General features: G+C 38.0%; 1 protein-coding gene across 2 annotated transcripts; it reads right to left on the bottom strand.

Annotated features, from left to right (window-relative positions):
* Positions 1-3382: 3382 nt before the first annotated feature.
* Positions 3383-12659, bottom strand: LOC134801429 (uncharacterized). Of its 2 annotated transcripts, none has more exons than XM_063773983.1 (6): positions 12427-12659; positions 8697-8750; positions 7524-7654; positions 4691-4799; positions 3843-3963; positions 3383-3474 (listed from the first exon to the last, which is right to left on the bottom strand). In XM_063773983.1, exons 2-6 carry the CDS (start codon positions 8719-8721, stop codon positions 3405-3407), a joined length of 456 nt encoding a protein of 151 aa, XP_063630053.1. In that variant the 5' UTR covers positions 8722-8750; positions 12427-12659; the 3' UTR covers positions 3383-3404. The 2 variants fall into 2 exon arrangements, with proteins under 2 accessions (XP_063630053.1, XP_063630052.1); XM_063773982.1 differs by having other exon boundaries at positions 8697-12166; positions 12427-12656.
* Between the last annotated feature and the right edge of the window lie 3749 nt (positions 12660-16408).

Below are 16408 nucleotides of genomic sequence, written 5' to 3' on the forward strand. Positions count from 1 at the left end.
TGCTATTTTAAAAACGCCGCCACTTTTGTGCGAACGTGCGTACCTGTTAGATAGAGCATAATACATGAAGTGACTCTCGGGTTTTATATACATAGTTAGTTGGTCAAACCAATTTGTCAGTCAGTAAGAACCAGGAAAACTATACTCATCCTTTTCTTTTGGGTGCTAGCACTAGTGTAAGACAAAGATAGTATGATTCTCTCTATCTATGATTGAAATGAGACAGTCCTTTGACAAACTATATACAGGGTGACTTCAAATTGGTAATACAAAACACTTGATTGGGACTCAGTTAATGCCCAATAGTATACTACAGTAACTCCGTTGTTAAAATTAGCTGTATTTAACTATCGCTAATTTTCTAATAAAACATATAATTAAAGTCCCGAAGTGTGGTTACCCCACATTAAATACCTAACTGTCATACCTGTCACTCGATGTTATCAATGTAAGTTAATAATTATCAATATCACTGAGTGACACTCGTGTAAAGGCCAGTGCAGACGGGCGGGGGAATTATGGTGACAACCGCTCTAAATTAAAAATAATGCCCCTATAAAAATAAAATAAAAATAAAAAAGCCATTTATTCCTTAATATCGCTACAATATAAAAAGAGAATTATCGGGTAGGAATGCATGCATTATTTACATTTTGCTATAATTCTTAAATAATTTACATATAAATACATTCTAAACATTTGAATTTATTATTTAATTTGATTGAAATAATTTGAATAACTTAATAAAATTTAATTGTCAATTTGATATATAAATTAAGTCTAAGATATTAAGGACCTCTCTCGAGTATAGGCCTCCTCCAACTCCTTCCATTTATCTCTTATTTTGCCTGTTTCCATCCATTGTTGTCCTGCTATTTTAATAATTTCATCTGACCACCTTTCTAGTGGTTTTCCTTGCCTTCGTTTTCCCGCTGGACCCGGCCCCTAAACGGCCTTAATGCTATCGTCACAAATCAGTATTATTAGTATTTTATCGGTCATAATCTTACAATGGAATAAAAGGGGAATCGGCAAGCCAACTGGAGTTTGCAACCACACCACCTGATTTGATCAGACAATTTAACCAGATTGGCGCAAAACTGTTCCCGTCTGGACTGACCTTTAGCTGTTTAGTTTTAAGTACCCTGATACAGTCGACGTCAAAGATAATTATGTTTACGTTTTTCGCCTTATTACAAAGAAGTAAGGTGCAAAAGTGTAAACTTATCTTTGAAGTCGACTGTACAATCTGTGGTAAATAACAAGCGAATTAATTTAAATTAAATCATTTATTAATGTACGCAATCTACCGAATGTAACACAATCTTAAAATACGAGTACCTACGTTTCAATACTTTCAATAAGTAGATAAGTGTGCACCTACTTTAACTAAACGTATTTTAACCCTTAGACAGGTTGTGTATCTATAGGTACCACATAGCAAATGATTTTTTTTTGACGAGCAGAATAAATACAACGACCACTAAATGTCATTGCCGTAAAGTCTATAAAGTGGGTGATTTCCGAACGTAAAAAAATGGGAGGTGTCTAAACAAATTTCTTTGACATTTTAGTTGTCAAGTTCAAATCGACAACAAATGGCAGTTTTTGTACGTTTTTCCCGCTATAAAAGTACGCTACGCCGAAAAAAAGTCCTGTAAGTATTTTTTGCTGTATTTTTTTGGTAGATTATTAGGTAATGTATGTGTAGTAAGTCATAATTTACCTTAGTTATTGTTTTCTGATAAACTATTCGCTCTAAAAGTTTGTGGTTCGTATGAACCCTCTGCCCGTTTGGGGCACGTTCTAGTGGTATCTAAGTGGCCACTGCCCTGCACGGAGTTTACATGTTATTTAAGGGTAAGATTTATGACTATGAATGAACCCTCATAGTACAAAAGTAACATATTTTCCTTTGGTTTTTAAATTAAATATTTATTCAACGGTTAGTTTTACGAGCCACGACATCCGCGTGAACCAAGCAAGTGCTGGCAGTTAGTGTATTTTGTGACGCAAGTAAAAATGTGACATGCACATGACTTACCCTTAAAACTACTCTCTATAGCTAATAAGGCAGTGGCCATATATGTACCACGTAGCACCATTTTTAACGGGCAGTGGGCATATAAAAACCACCGGGGTTTTTAATTTCGCCCTACAAAGGAAGTCGAGTCGGCCATGCGAAGATCGGGACTTCGAGGCGGCAATGCGACTGGGCCGTTGCGTCCAATCCATCTGCCAGGGAACTCTTGGTCCAAATGATATCGCACACTTAGAGCTAACTGTGCTGGTGCACCATCTTGCTGGAAATGGAGATTCTCTTTTGTAGCAAAATCGGTAACACGTTTCTCAGGAATTGTTTTATTTAAAAATTTATTGCAAAATCAAAATCTTGCGGAAAATCTAATTTTCGATTGCCAAGTGACAATTACTAATCAAAACACGTTTACTTCATAAATACTGTAACAGGTGATTGATAACCAAAGTGGAAAGTGTTCTTTTGAAATTATTTAACCTTCTTTGTTAATCATTATATTAGGATGACCATGTGAAAATGAGATAAATAAAAAAGTTATAAAAATATACTTTTGATTATTTTAAAAGCATGAGACTTAATTGTGGGGCTTAATTAAGGGAAGATGTATCTAAAACATTGATTTTGTATTACCAATTTGAAGTCACCCTGTATATTATGTAACCTAACACTTATAATGAATAAACAATTTTTTTTTTATTATTATACAAGGTTGCCCATTTAGATGGGAAAATTTGAAACTATAAGACATACGACGATCTCTTCTTAGGAACCATGTCGTCGATTTTAGTAACAAGAAAAACTGCATTCATACATTTAAAAAAAATGTGTACTTAGGTCGGGATTCGAACCCGGACATTTTGAATAATTAAACTAACACTAAATAATCAAAAGAGTGCGACTTTGTATTCAACAGAATGGGACTCATTTTGAGCACTTGATAAATTAAATTGTTTAATTTTGAATTAAAAATGTTAAAATTCATGGTCTTCCTTTTATTTTTGACACTATGTTATATAGCAAAAATTAATCTTTATGATGAAGCCTTTCGATCGGTATGATAAAGCTACGGGGTATGGTTATATTATATTTATTTATTTTTTCTCGTGTAGCGGGTTCGATTCCCGGTTCAACCATGTAATTATTTAAAATCTTTGAATGCAGTTTAAATTGTTTTTTTTAATTAAAATAATGTCTTCTTTCAGTAAAATATCCTATCTACAATATTTAAGGTACTTTTCCTTGATGTCCCATAGTCTTGGGACATCCTGGATATTAAAATTAATTATATAAAATGCAATGCAGATGTCAGCAATAGGACGTAGGAGCTAAGTAAAACCGCTGGAAGGTATCGTAATCTTTTATTTTCCTAAACCAGCCCAATTTTCTCCATGGAAATTGATTTTTCGCATAATGCGAAGCATGTCTTTACATCTTTCCTGTAAAAAAATATTGGTTATTTGTGCAACAAATAGCCCTAGCCTGCCTAGCTAGTTATAGGTAAAATTTCCTAATGTTTTTTTTTTACTTGACTTGGGGTTTTTACCTCTGAGTGGTCTCAGAGGTGTTGAGGGTTTGTCGCTGGTTCGCTTCACCTAGTCTAGCCGAGCATACTCCAGCAAGAAACCCAGCTTAGTAGGCCCGACGTATATATATATATCGTACCGATTTTCATGCTTTTAACACAATTTCCAGCGTTTTTTGGCATACCGCTAGCTAGTGCTAGCGGTATGCCAAACGGTACGGTAGTGGTAGTGGTAGCGCTACAGTGTGATATTGAGGTAACCACCATATGACAAAGACTTACATTATATTGTACATGCACTCGTCGGGAGTGAGCATGATTCCCATATACCATTGTCTAGCGAAATCTTGTAAATTCAGTTCCTTGCTCCACTTCTGGTAGCCCACCTCGTGAATCGTCTCCTCTAGAACAGATCACCTCAAGATGATTTTCTAATAAGCATGTTTACAGTTACTGACCCACTGCGGACCCCTGATAAATATGCTTCTGTAGCATATTCTAAGGGGTCCGTGGACCCCACTTTAACCCTGCCATAAAGGATGACTCACGCTAGAAGGGGCCGGGTCCGACACTTCAGACGCGACGGCGTCAGAAGGCGGGTATATAATGTTTCTCGAGCGTATGCCCTACGCACTATGCACACCACACCATACAGTCCAAACGGCTGGACGCTTATTGACATATGAGGAGTCGTTAAATTTGTCAGAATTGTGGTCGTGACAATAGGCTATATTTTTTTTTAAATGGAGCTCACAAATGAAATCGCGTTTTTTTTTACCATAGCAATATGTGTATTAAATAAAAGCTAGTGAAAATGCCATTTCAAAAATATATGTATCAAAAACTAAATAATATTTATTTAGTTATTTTTACTAAGCATTCGGTTTATTAGTTTCTATAATTTACAGCTAGTCTATAGAATTTCATAGAAAACGAAGTGTCGCAATCCTCGCCCCGGACCCCGCCCGTTCTAGCGTGAGTAATCCTTAAGGGTTCTTTTTTTACCACTTTGGTCTTCTTCTTCCAGGTCCAAGTTTCGGACGCGTACAAAAAGATCGAGAAAACAAACCTCTTTAGTACGGAAACCTAAAAATTGTAGGATTACTATGGTTATATTGGGTGGCACTTACTATCGCTAGTTTGAAACAGATCCTCATTCGATTCCCGCGTGTAGTCAGTCCAGAAGCCGTAGCCATCACCCACCCCTTCTGTTATCTCCGCGACGATATTGTGCTCCTCCTCAAAATTCAAACAATTTATAAATTAGGTGTTCTACGAGTAATACCTAGTCAGTACAGTGCCATCATATTAGTGTCATGAAAAATACTTGGGTAGCAACATTTATAAATACAAAAGCCACTTTCTAGCATTATCTAAGCCGATACTACGAGGGTTCGAAAATACGACGAAAGGTGCCGAGAAAATATATGCACTGCCTTTTGCCGTGTTTGTCTCGTCTTGACGGGGACACGGCCGTGCCCCCATATCCTACATTTTCTACATTACAGCTATCTAGTAGGTACCGATGAATATTTATTCATGAAATACATGACAGCAATAGGTATTGATTTGCTTTGATTTTGTTTGATATTTTACAGTTAGGTACCCAGTATTTTCCTTGTGTTGGTGTGGTGAAAAATTTTGTTTTACTCGGTGGCAAAATTTGTTTAACCCTCGTGCCCTGAAACCCTAGCAACATTCAAGATTCCATTTTTCTTATATTTCGCTTTGGAATTTTTCGCTGGCTTGGGTAAAGTTGGGTAACAATATTAGCACGAGAGCTTATTAACAACAAATTTGCCCCCTTGTAAAACAAGTAGGTACCTAAATATGTATTAATACTTTTGGAAATTGAAAGGTTGTATGTAGTTATATAGAATAGCTCTTTTCAATAAGCTGTCGATAAGTCTAAAGTCTGTAGCAAATTCATATATATTATATTCTGTGCACTCTAGTTCCTCATATTAAATGAAATAAGAATTGAGACGCCCATTGCAACACAATTAAATCTATATTATGTTAAAACAAGTATACATGTTCATTGTAAGAAGAATATTGCAAAAAATATAAAGCTTGTCAGGCCGCTGCTTTATATAGACTACTTAAGTACAGAAACTCATATTAGCCTAATGAACGAACTACAGAATAAATACATAACTAGTATATGTATATTATGTACGATTACAGGTACAATAACAGGCCTATTCGGATTTCAAGATAATCACAAGATCTTGAGACGATTTAGAGATCAACTAGATCTACATTAAAGCTTGAACACGCCAAAACGTGGGCACACATTTTTATAAATTTTGTAAAGGATGGTTAAATTTTATTTCTTTACTTAAATTAAAATCGCACGATAAGAAGAACAATAACGGAGCGAAATCACTTTGCACCAATAGCATTGGAAAAGTCGATTAGGCTAAAGAAACTTGTGAAAATGTTAATATATCGAGGATCGATTAGTTTTTGTGTTTTTGAAATGTTGCGGAGACGTCAATGAATGGAAAGACAACCAGAAAGCAGAAAAACCCGAGATACAAATGAGATAAAAAAAGAAACTAGAAACATACAGCGTTCTTACATAAAGACCGAAACCTATCTTTTCTTATGTTGCCAAAAACGTACAAATATCTTAAATGTATGTACAAAAAGAGAAGTCAAGTTAGATTAAGAGCTAGCAAGAGCTTATCTGCTCCCAAAATAGCGGTGCTAAATGAAATTTGTATGCAAAATGTAGGATATTAAAACGTTTGATCATTTTTAACGTATTTGAGCGTGTTAGGTGTTAGACGATGGTTCTATAGAAATACAAACTTGAAGCAATACACAAAATAAAAAGTTTGACTTGTATGAGTTGCTAATACATTCCCGAAGATTGCAAGATAAAAATAATGCTAAGTATCCCCATTATTTATTGGTTGAGCCAGCTACTTGTGATTGCATCAAGTGACGCCGTTAATTGATTCGCATAAGGGACATTGACTATAGAAATGTGTGCAAGAAACATTTGCGAAAATGATCTAAACCTATTTTAAAGAAGCCACAGCTCACAGTTACTATTTTGGTAGCATTCATCGTGTTGTCATTACACTATAACAGTGACGAAGGGGTATTAACATGATAGACATGCCGAAAATTCCAAAAGGGTACTTTTGGCGGATGGTAATTAATGAAGTCGGATGGCAATGGACTGGGCCCATATCAATGAATATTTGAAAAAGACACCTGTTAAAGTTATATTATCAACTTATCCGCAAATTACTCTGGCTTGGACTACTTAAACATACAGTAATCATGTCGTGCAAAGTGCCTGTGTCCTGGTCATCACGAAGTCTGTGACATGTCAAATCCTGAGGCTGAAATGATAGTCTAGTATATTAGCATGATAAACTATAATATTTTCAATTATGTTCAATATATATTTCGCTCCATTAGACCTTTATTTTTTATTTATTTGTAATTTTATGTGCCCACGTTTTGACGTGTTCAAGCTTTAGTTATATTATCGACTAGATGTGACTTGGATATCTAAGTCATAACTTGTCGAAATCGTTCAAGAGGACCTCCAGAATCGCGGAAACGTCAAATCTGACATATCTATCTTACAAATATCTTTAAATTATCCGTATCATAACTTGTTGAAGTCTAGTAGAAATCTAATTCATTTTCCGACTCGAGCCGTAAGTCAATATTATAAAATGATATATATATATACTTACCTACGACTCGGTTCGGGAAATGAATTAGAGATAGGTACGATATATTAAAGATATGTGACGTTCCAAGGCAAAAAGTACCTTATGGCGGCTGGCGCCGCGATTCGGGTAATGAATTAGATAAATCTTTACTACATCGTATCTAGTTGATCTCTAATTCACTTCCCGAATCGCGCCGATAGACGTATAGTTTCCACGGTTTATACATTAAGATTAGAGATGTGAAAGGTCCCCAAGTCCTCACCTCGTTTTCTAACACCACCAGACGCGCGCCCTCTGCTTCACATAGCCCGCTGGCATTTTTTTGTGTCTGTGGCTGTTCGTCCAGGAGCAAACGGTAGCATTTCCCCACCAGCTCCACCCTGTCGATCCATTCTGAAAATAATAAAGGCTGAATGTAGTTCGTTCAGACATTGTAATATAATTATAATAAATAGTACATTACAATACAAGTGCGAAAAGTAGAACATTTGCAACGAGTGGCGATAAATTGAAATAGGGGGTGTTTTAAATCGACACGAGTTGCGAATAACCTTTTCGCACGTGTATACTGTACAACGTAACAGTAGGTACATATGGCCCTTTAAATTTTTGACATTGGCACGTATTGTCCTTAATCCCGCCCTAGGGCGGTAAAGTAGCACCATATATACTGTAAACGATTATATGGATTATGTTTGACAATGATAATGATAACCTGTAAAGTGTAAATTATTTTTTCTGTCCTCCGGCCGGAAAGCGTCACTTTCGGCCCGTTTTTTCAATCGTGGCTGAATGCCGGATTAATATGCCTTCGATGTCTAACATGTCAAAAAATGACAATACCGCGGAAGAATGTTCGAAATGTCATAGTTTTTTAACCTTTTCGACGCCGTGTCAAACACAAAAGCTGTCACGCGGACGCCATGTCACCGGAGTGTCAAAACTGAAATTGAACTTTATGCATATGCACGTAGGTCTATGTTACTCTGTGGTCTGTGACCGATTAATCGGTCATTGGCGTCCAAAAGGTTTAGGGTCATGGCAAATGTGATGAAAATCATTGTGCTGGGTAAGAATATTGCAAACTGGAGTCTTTGATAATAGGTATTAGTTTTGTTTTTTCCTCGCAAGTGTGTTCAAACAACATTTTATGAAACATGTAGGTATAGGTACTTTGTTCATTAAGGGGTCCACAGATTACCAGTTAGCCGGACGATATCAGCCTGTCAGTTGTTCGGAACTGTCTTTTTTTGCGTTTAACTGACAGGCTGATATCATCTGGCAAACTGGTAATCTGTGGGCCCATTAACACACATCGGCTTTCTTATTGCACACAATATCGCCTCCATCAGTGTAGTGGCCAACGTAGCACACTTGTATCATAATGTAATAGTTACTCTAAGGTTAATGCACGCGTGGAAGAAGATATACTTACTATTTGTCGAATTTTCCTTGTTCATAGCGTCGCATCTGCTGTTGTAATTTTTATCTGGAGATTGAAATTGGCTTCTTTAGTTATTATATAGTTAGTTAAACAAACATTCTCCGCGCATAAACAAGGCCATACGACGCGCACACGTGAAGTAGGTAGTGCCTAATATTGCACCATCAAGTTGGGCTGCTAAAGTAGGTGGGTATAGCCTACAGTGCGGTATCATGCGGTGACTAGTGTGACAAGCGCTCACGTTTGCCAATCCAATTACCACAAGAGTATGGCGCCGCAAAGCGCCACCTGCTTCAGCGGTGTACATAGCGGCTCCAATATTTGCACTCTCCCGCGTGTTCCGCATTCCCTTGTCTACGCTATGAGCAAACGGTTGTTACGATGAATCTCCTACTGTCGCCACACTCGCTGTGAGCGAGACAGCGGCTGCGGCAATAGTAGCGAGAATTATGATCGGGATGAGTCTCCTACTGTCGTCACACTCGCTGTGAGTGAGACAGCGGCTGCGGCAATAGTAGCGAGAATTATGATCGGGATGAGTCTCCTACTGTCGCCACACTCGCTGTGAGTGAGACAGCGGCTGCGGCAATAGTAGCGAGAATTATGATCGGGATGAGTCTCCTACTGTCGCCACACTCGCTGTGAGTGAGACAGCGGCTGCGGCAATAGTAGCGAGAATTATAATCGGGATGAGTCTCCTACTGTCGCCACACTCGCTGTGAGTGAGACAGCGGCTGCGGCAATAGTAGCGAGAATTATGATCGGGATGAGTCTCCTACTGTCGCCACACTCGCTGTGAGTGAGACAGCGGCTGCGGCAATAGTAGCGAGAATTATGATCGGGATGAGTCTCCTACTGTCGCCACTTTCGCTGTGAGTGAGACAACGGCTGCGGCAATAGTAGCGAGAATTATGATCGGGATGAGTCTCCTAGTGTCGCCACACTCGCTGTGAGTGAGACAGCGGCTGCAGCAATAGTAGCGAGAATTATGAATAAATGCTAATTAAATAAAACTTAACATCAGAATCAGAAATTTTTTGGTAAAAGCAATGGTATTTTACATAAAACCTGCCTGCCTACTGTAGAGTGCCCTACCTAACAATCCTACCCTACCCAAATGTTCCGATTTTCCGATGGTTATTGTACAAATTTAAGTAAGGAAGTGCAAAAATGTATCGTTTAATACTTGTTTGCACTTTTACATGATTCTTTAAAACTAAAAAAAAAAGTCTCAATACTAGGCGTATTACATATCTCGAGCAGTAAAGTGAGACATGTGTCAGATCACACCAAATTCAAACTAAAATGTGATCTGATATTTTCTTATTTACTGCATGGCCGAGGTGTGTATACTATTTTTCTGTTCGACCCAGCCGGAAGGCTTCGTTTAGGCCTTTAGGGTGTAAACGTGACGTTTTCCGACCGGAAAACAGAAAAATACATCACTTACCTACCTGCCTTCTGAAAATAAAAGAGATGGCAAAATGAAGTGTACCATTAGCTGAGCCATAATAGCGAGAATTATGATCGGGATGAGTCTCCTACTGTCGCCACACTCGCTGTGAGTGAGACAGCGGCTGCGGCAATAGTAGCGAGAATTATGATCGGGATGAGTCTCCTACTGTCGCCACACTCGCTGTGAGCCAGATAGCGGCTGCGGCAATAGTAGCGAGAATTATGATCGGGATGAGTCTCCTACTGTCGCCACACTCGCTGTGAGTGAGACAGCGGCTGCGGCAATAGTAGCGAGAATTATGATCGGGATGAGTCTCCTACTGTCGCCACACTCGCTGTGAGCCAGACAGCGGCTGCGGCAATAGTAGCGAGAATTATGATCGGGATGAGTCTACTAGTGTCGCCACACTCGCTGTGAGTGAGACAGCGGCTGCGGCAATAGTAGCGAGAATTATGATCGGGATGAGTCTCCTACTGTCGCCACACTCGCTGTGAGTGAGACAGCGGCTGCGGCAATAGTAGCGAGAATTATGAATAAATGCTAATTAAATAAAACTTAACATCAGAATCAGAATTTTTTTGGTAAAAGCAATGGTATTTTACATAAACCCTGCCTGCCTACTGTAGAGTGCCCTACCTAACAATCCTACCCTACCCAAAAGTTCCGATTTTCCGATGGTTATTGAACAAATTTAAATAAGGAAGTGCAAAAATGTATCGTTTAATACTTGTTTGCACTTTTACATGATTCTTAAAAACTAAAATAAATAGTCTTAATACTAGGCGTATTAAATATCTCGAGCAGTCAAGTGAGACATGTGTCAGATCACACCAAATTCAAACTAAAATGTGATCTGATATTTTCTTATTTACTGCATGGCCGAGGTGTGTATACTATTTTTCTGTTCGACCCAGCCGGAAGGCTTCGTTTAGGCCTTTAGGGTGTAAACGTGACGTTTTCCGACCGGAAAACAGAAAAATACATCACTTACCTACCTGCCTTCTGAAAATAAAAGAGATGGCAAAATGAAGTGTACCATTAGCTGAGCCATAATAGCGAGAATTATGATCGGGATGAGTCTCCTACTGTCGCCACACTCGCTGTGAGTGAGACAGCGGCTGCGGCAATAGTAGCGAGAATTATGATCGGGATGAGTCTCCTACTGTCGCCACACTCGCTGTGAGCCAGATAGCGGCTGCGGCAATAGTAGCGAGAATTATGATCGGGATGAGTCTCCTACTGTCGCCACACTCGCTGTGAGTGAGACAGCGGCTGCGGCAATAGTAGCGAGAATTATGATCGGGATGAGTCTCCTACTGTCGCCACACTCGCTGTGAGCCAGACAGCGGCTGCGGCAATAGTAGCGAGAATTATGATCGGGATGAGTCTACTAGTGTCGCCACACTCGCTGTGAGTGAGACAGCGGCTGCGGCAATAGTAGCGAGAATTATGATCGGGATGAGTCTCCTACTGTCGCCACACTCGCTGTGAGTGAGACAGCGGCTGCGGCAATAGTAGCGAGAATTATGAATAAATGCTAATTAAATAAAACTTAACATCAGAATCAGAATTTTTTTGGTAAAAGCAATGGTATTTTACATAAACCCTGCCTGCCTACTGTAGAGTGCCCTACCTAACAATCCTACCCTACCCAAAAGTTCCGATTTTCCGATGGTTATTGAACAAATTTAAATAAGGAAGTGCAAAAATGTATCGTTTAATACTTGTTTGCACTTTTACATGATTCTTAAAAACTAAAATAAATAGTCTTAATACTAGGCGTATTAAATATCTCGAGCAGTCAAGTGAGACATGTGTCAGATCACACCAAATTCAAACTAAAATGTGATCTGATATTTTCTTATTTACTGCATGGCCGAGGTGTGTATACTATTTTTCTGTTCGACGGAGCCGGAAGGCGGCAACTTCGCTTAGCCCTTCAGGGTGTAAAGGTGACGTTTTCCGACCGGAAAACAGAAAAATACATCACTTACCTACCTGTCTTCTGAAAATAAAAGAGATGGCAAAACGAAGTGTACCATTAGTATAAAAACATTATTTTGTATAATACATGTAGGTAGAGTTAGACCAAGAAAAGTTTGCAGCGATTTTGATAGCCCACGCATTGCAAGTGTTATTTATACGTCATAATTTCATAGAAGTTTGACGTTTAAAATAACACTTGCACTGCGTGGGCTATCAAAATCGCTCCAAACTTTTCTAACTCTATGTATATATTAAAAACACACGCTGTGTACAACGTACTGCTTTAATAAGTGGGTTTGCTGTTACTGTGGCTCCCACGACATCGCAAAAGCTAAAAAAGTCAAGTTAATGACAAAAAAATATTTTCATGTAGGTAAGTATCTGAAAATAAAATATTAGTTAGTTGATATCGGTAATATCTTCCGGCCGTCGACTTTCGGCCATTCTTACTCTCCTATTACTTATGTACAAATGATGCTTGGTAGGCAGCACTTGCATATAGGTACCCAGTATTGTAATTACTAAAAATAATTGCATTTGGATTGAATTAATTGGATTTATAATTGGATTTGGATTGGATTAAAATCCACAGTACCTATTCAATCACAAAATCAATAAAAGTTTGGTTTATTATTTAATCAAAAAATAAATTAAAATTATCGTTAAACTGCCATTTTCAATTAGATACGAAGTCCTTATATTATTTTATTTTAATCATGTAAGCCATAATTAGAAATAGATAGCTATTAGCTACCTGCATATAACATAACGTAGAAATAAGGTTAGAACCTCAGAACCATAGACACTTTGATGAGTTAGAACTCATTAAAGTATCTATGGCACTGACTTGAGGTTTATATTTGGATGAATCATCTTTTTCTTGTCTCTCGTTGTCATGGTTACGGTCACCTGGGTTACTTTTGAAACCCTGGTTTTATAGTATTTGGGCGTTTTCAGAAATAAATATCGAAAACCCGATTCTCACAGATCCCGGTGTTTTTGGGTTCTTTCAACTCAGAATCACTAGCATATTCAATTATGATGATAAAATAAAGTGTCCCAAAAATTTGTATGAAAATTGTACATTCCACTACGTCACGGACATACAAGTGAAAAAATTTCCCATACTAAAACGTGACGTAATGGAATGGACATTTTGGGTCATCTTTTTTTAATGGTGGGATGGAGAATGCTGTCGATTCTGAGTAGAATGAGCCCAAGAACGTCCAGATGTGAAAGAATCAGGTTTTCAATATTTATTTCTGAAAACGCCCATTTAACCCTTCGTCTGCAAAAGTCTATCCCACCAAAAACATTTCATGAAAAGTTATGACGTGGTATTTTGCAATCATGGTCATACTAAATAAGAGTCATTTTATATTCAGACATTATTACTGGAGCAGTAGGGTTCAGGTTGCGATCATGCGATGCGCGTGAATTGTTCGCGGCTTCGTACTCTAGTGACGTAGAACCGGCCGATAGTCGTTCGACAATTTCACGTGTTGTCACAAAGTCACCGTAGCACCATGGTAAACAGAGCGGCTACTGTGCAGAGGGCCGGCGGATCGAATCCCGGTATCTGATATCTTTTTTCTTTATTTTAGCGGAAGCAGTTATAAAGTTGACCCAAATTTTTTTTATTAAGCTATGAGCTTCATCACATATGTTCCTTGAGTAATTCTAAGCATTTCAAGCCTGGGAGGCAATAAGAAATGTGTAAATAATAATTAATAAATAAATAATAATTATAGGACATTTTTTAGACAAATCGACTAAGCCCCACGGTAAGCTCAAGAAAGCTTGTGTTGTGGGTACTCAGACAACGATATATATAATATATAAATACTTAAATACATAGAAAACAACCATGACTCAGGAACAAATATCTGTATCATCATACAAATAAATGCCCTTACCGGGATTCGAACCCGGGACCATCGGCTTCGTAGGCAAGGTCACTACACACTAGGCCAGACCAGTCGTCGCGTCGGTCGTGTGTCTACTCGGATTTGTAATGGATTCAAACTTTCAACCCCTTTTTAACCCTGTTAGGGGATGAATTTTACAAAACGCTGAAATTACTTTTCCTGTCTTTTAATAATATCCCCAAATACAAAGATACAAGTCCCGCGTTCGAAAAATTTTTTGATATCCATACAAACTTTCAACCCCTTTTTCACCACCTTAGGGGATGAATTTTCAAAAACGCTGAAATTAGTTTTCTTTTATTTTAATAATATATCGTTTTACGAAGTTTCAAATTCCTAGCTTAAAATAAAACTTGAACCCCATACAAACTTTCATCCCCTTTTTAACCCCCTTAGGGGCTGAATTTCTCAAAATCGCTTCTTATCTCTTGTACACTTTATAAATGTAATCTAGTGTCAAATTTCAACTTTCTATCTTTTGTAGTTTCGGCTCCGCGTAGCTAAAATCTCCAACAAAATTTTTCACCTTTTTACGTTTTTCTTGTAAAATTACTATGAAACTGAAAAAAACAAATATCAGCAATGAATTCTACGTCTTTGGTTTATACGAAAATGATACCAAACTTGCCCTAGTACCCACCAGGATCAGAATAGATTTTTTTTAAAGATTACGGGTGGCGGCCGTCTTTGTACAACCCCAGGCTAGAAATGCTTAGAATTACTCAAATATCAGATGTGATGAAGCTCATAGCTTAATAAAAATTTTTTGGGTCATGTATGGTAGCGTTACATAACTGATTCCAGTATTTTTAAGGCATTTTAACTTATTTATAGTAATGACATGCAATTGTATCGTCATTCCAGATCATGTTTCGAAGAGATTCATGCGTGCGGTTGTTACTTTAAAATCATTTACCGGCCATAGTAACACAAATAAAAATGGAAATTGAAATAGAAATGCAGTTAAAAGTGATAGAGTCAGACCGAGATAAGTCTGCAGCATTTTTGATAGCCCACAAGTGCAAATGTCATTTCAAACGTCAAACTTCAATGAAATAATGACGTGTATATAACACTTGCACTGCGTGGGCTATCAAAATCGCTGCAGAATTTTCTTGGTGTAACTCTATTACCTACAGAAATCTTGTTTTGTTTTATTTCTAAATTTGTGATCGACTAGAACGACAAGGGTAAGTTCTAGTATTATAAGCACATCATCCATTACTTTCGGTAGTCTGGAAAGGAAGAAAGTACGCGCGGTACCAACAGTTGTCTTGAGCAATTGATAACAGTAACATTACCCTATTTACCCTCAATTCTCTTAATTCTAAAACCAATCCATTCTCTTCAATCTTAAAGCAACCCATTAAGGCTCACAATCAAATGATTCGTTAGTAAAATTAAGTACACATTAACATAACCTCAAATTCATCCGCACATTCATAAGTACGGGTTTATGGTTCAGATTCACTCAAATCAGCGGCAAAATAGAGAAGACAATGGTGACAATTGGCTATTAATCTTACCCGGCATCCAGGATTGTTATTGCCAACACTTACTAAGCGCTAGAACATCATGAGAATGAGCTCCGACTATGAATAGTTCTCACGTATCTTGAGATCACAGTAAAGTGGTCAGCTTGAGCAGTCGACTCGCTTGTGTTAGGAATACATGGTTCCTTTTGTTTGCGGGGGGCCCATAGGATAGATAAGGACTATTGTTTGCGGGCCCATGTCCATAGTACGACTAAGACGGGTGCAGGGTGGATTAAAAATATGAATTATCTGTGGAAATGATAATTTGTTTTAGCTTGAATGGGAATTTTACCTTGTTTTTGGTGAGAATTCATGGTTTTCGTATTTATTTTAATTGTGATAAGGTTCCAAGTAGCAAAACTCAAAATTGGTTGACTGTTTACTGGTTTATGACTGACATTATATATGACATATACAACGCATAGCCTTAGACCTTTCAATGTAGGACCTTGAAATTTGATACTTTTATTTCATTAAGCTCCATTAGATTTTTTTTAATTCGAGATAAGTTCAAATTGGGTTTTAAGTTTTAACAAGTTCCAGACATACAGCGAGCACAATATCGCGGGCACAATATCTTATATAAAAACTCTAAATTTAAATTAAAAACTCCTGATTAAATTAAAACAGCACCATTTGGTGCTATATTTTCGTGTCATGAAACAGCCTTTCAAGCATTGACATATCTAGGGACTGGCCTTACGGGCAATAATAATGAGGCATGACAGCGGCCAGTAGAGCGGTGTGACACCGCTATAACGCAATTTGGTTGATGAGTTCGCATCACGCGCGCTGTTG

Source organism: Cydia splendana, chromosome 22 (assembly GCF_910591565.1).
Source record: "Cydia splendana chromosome 22, ilCydSple1.2, whole genome shotgun sequence".
In the NCBI taxonomy this organism is placed as follows: Eukaryota; Metazoa; Arthropoda; class Insecta; order Lepidoptera; family Tortricidae; genus Cydia; species Cydia splendana.

Bases quoted from the DNA above. Each gene is read 5' to 3' on its own strand.
- LOC134801429 (XM_063773983.1), bottom strand. From the start codon at position 8,721: ATGAACAAGGAAAATTCGACAAATA. The intron at 7,655-8,696 runs GTAAGTATATCT...TATTATTTTCAG, and splicing joins CAAGGAAAATTCGACAAATA to AATGGATCGACAGGGTGGAG. The intron at 3,964-4,690 runs GTAAGTGCCACC...GATCTGTTCTAG, and splicing joins TCTGTTTCAAACTAGCGATA to AGGAGACGATTCACGAGGTG.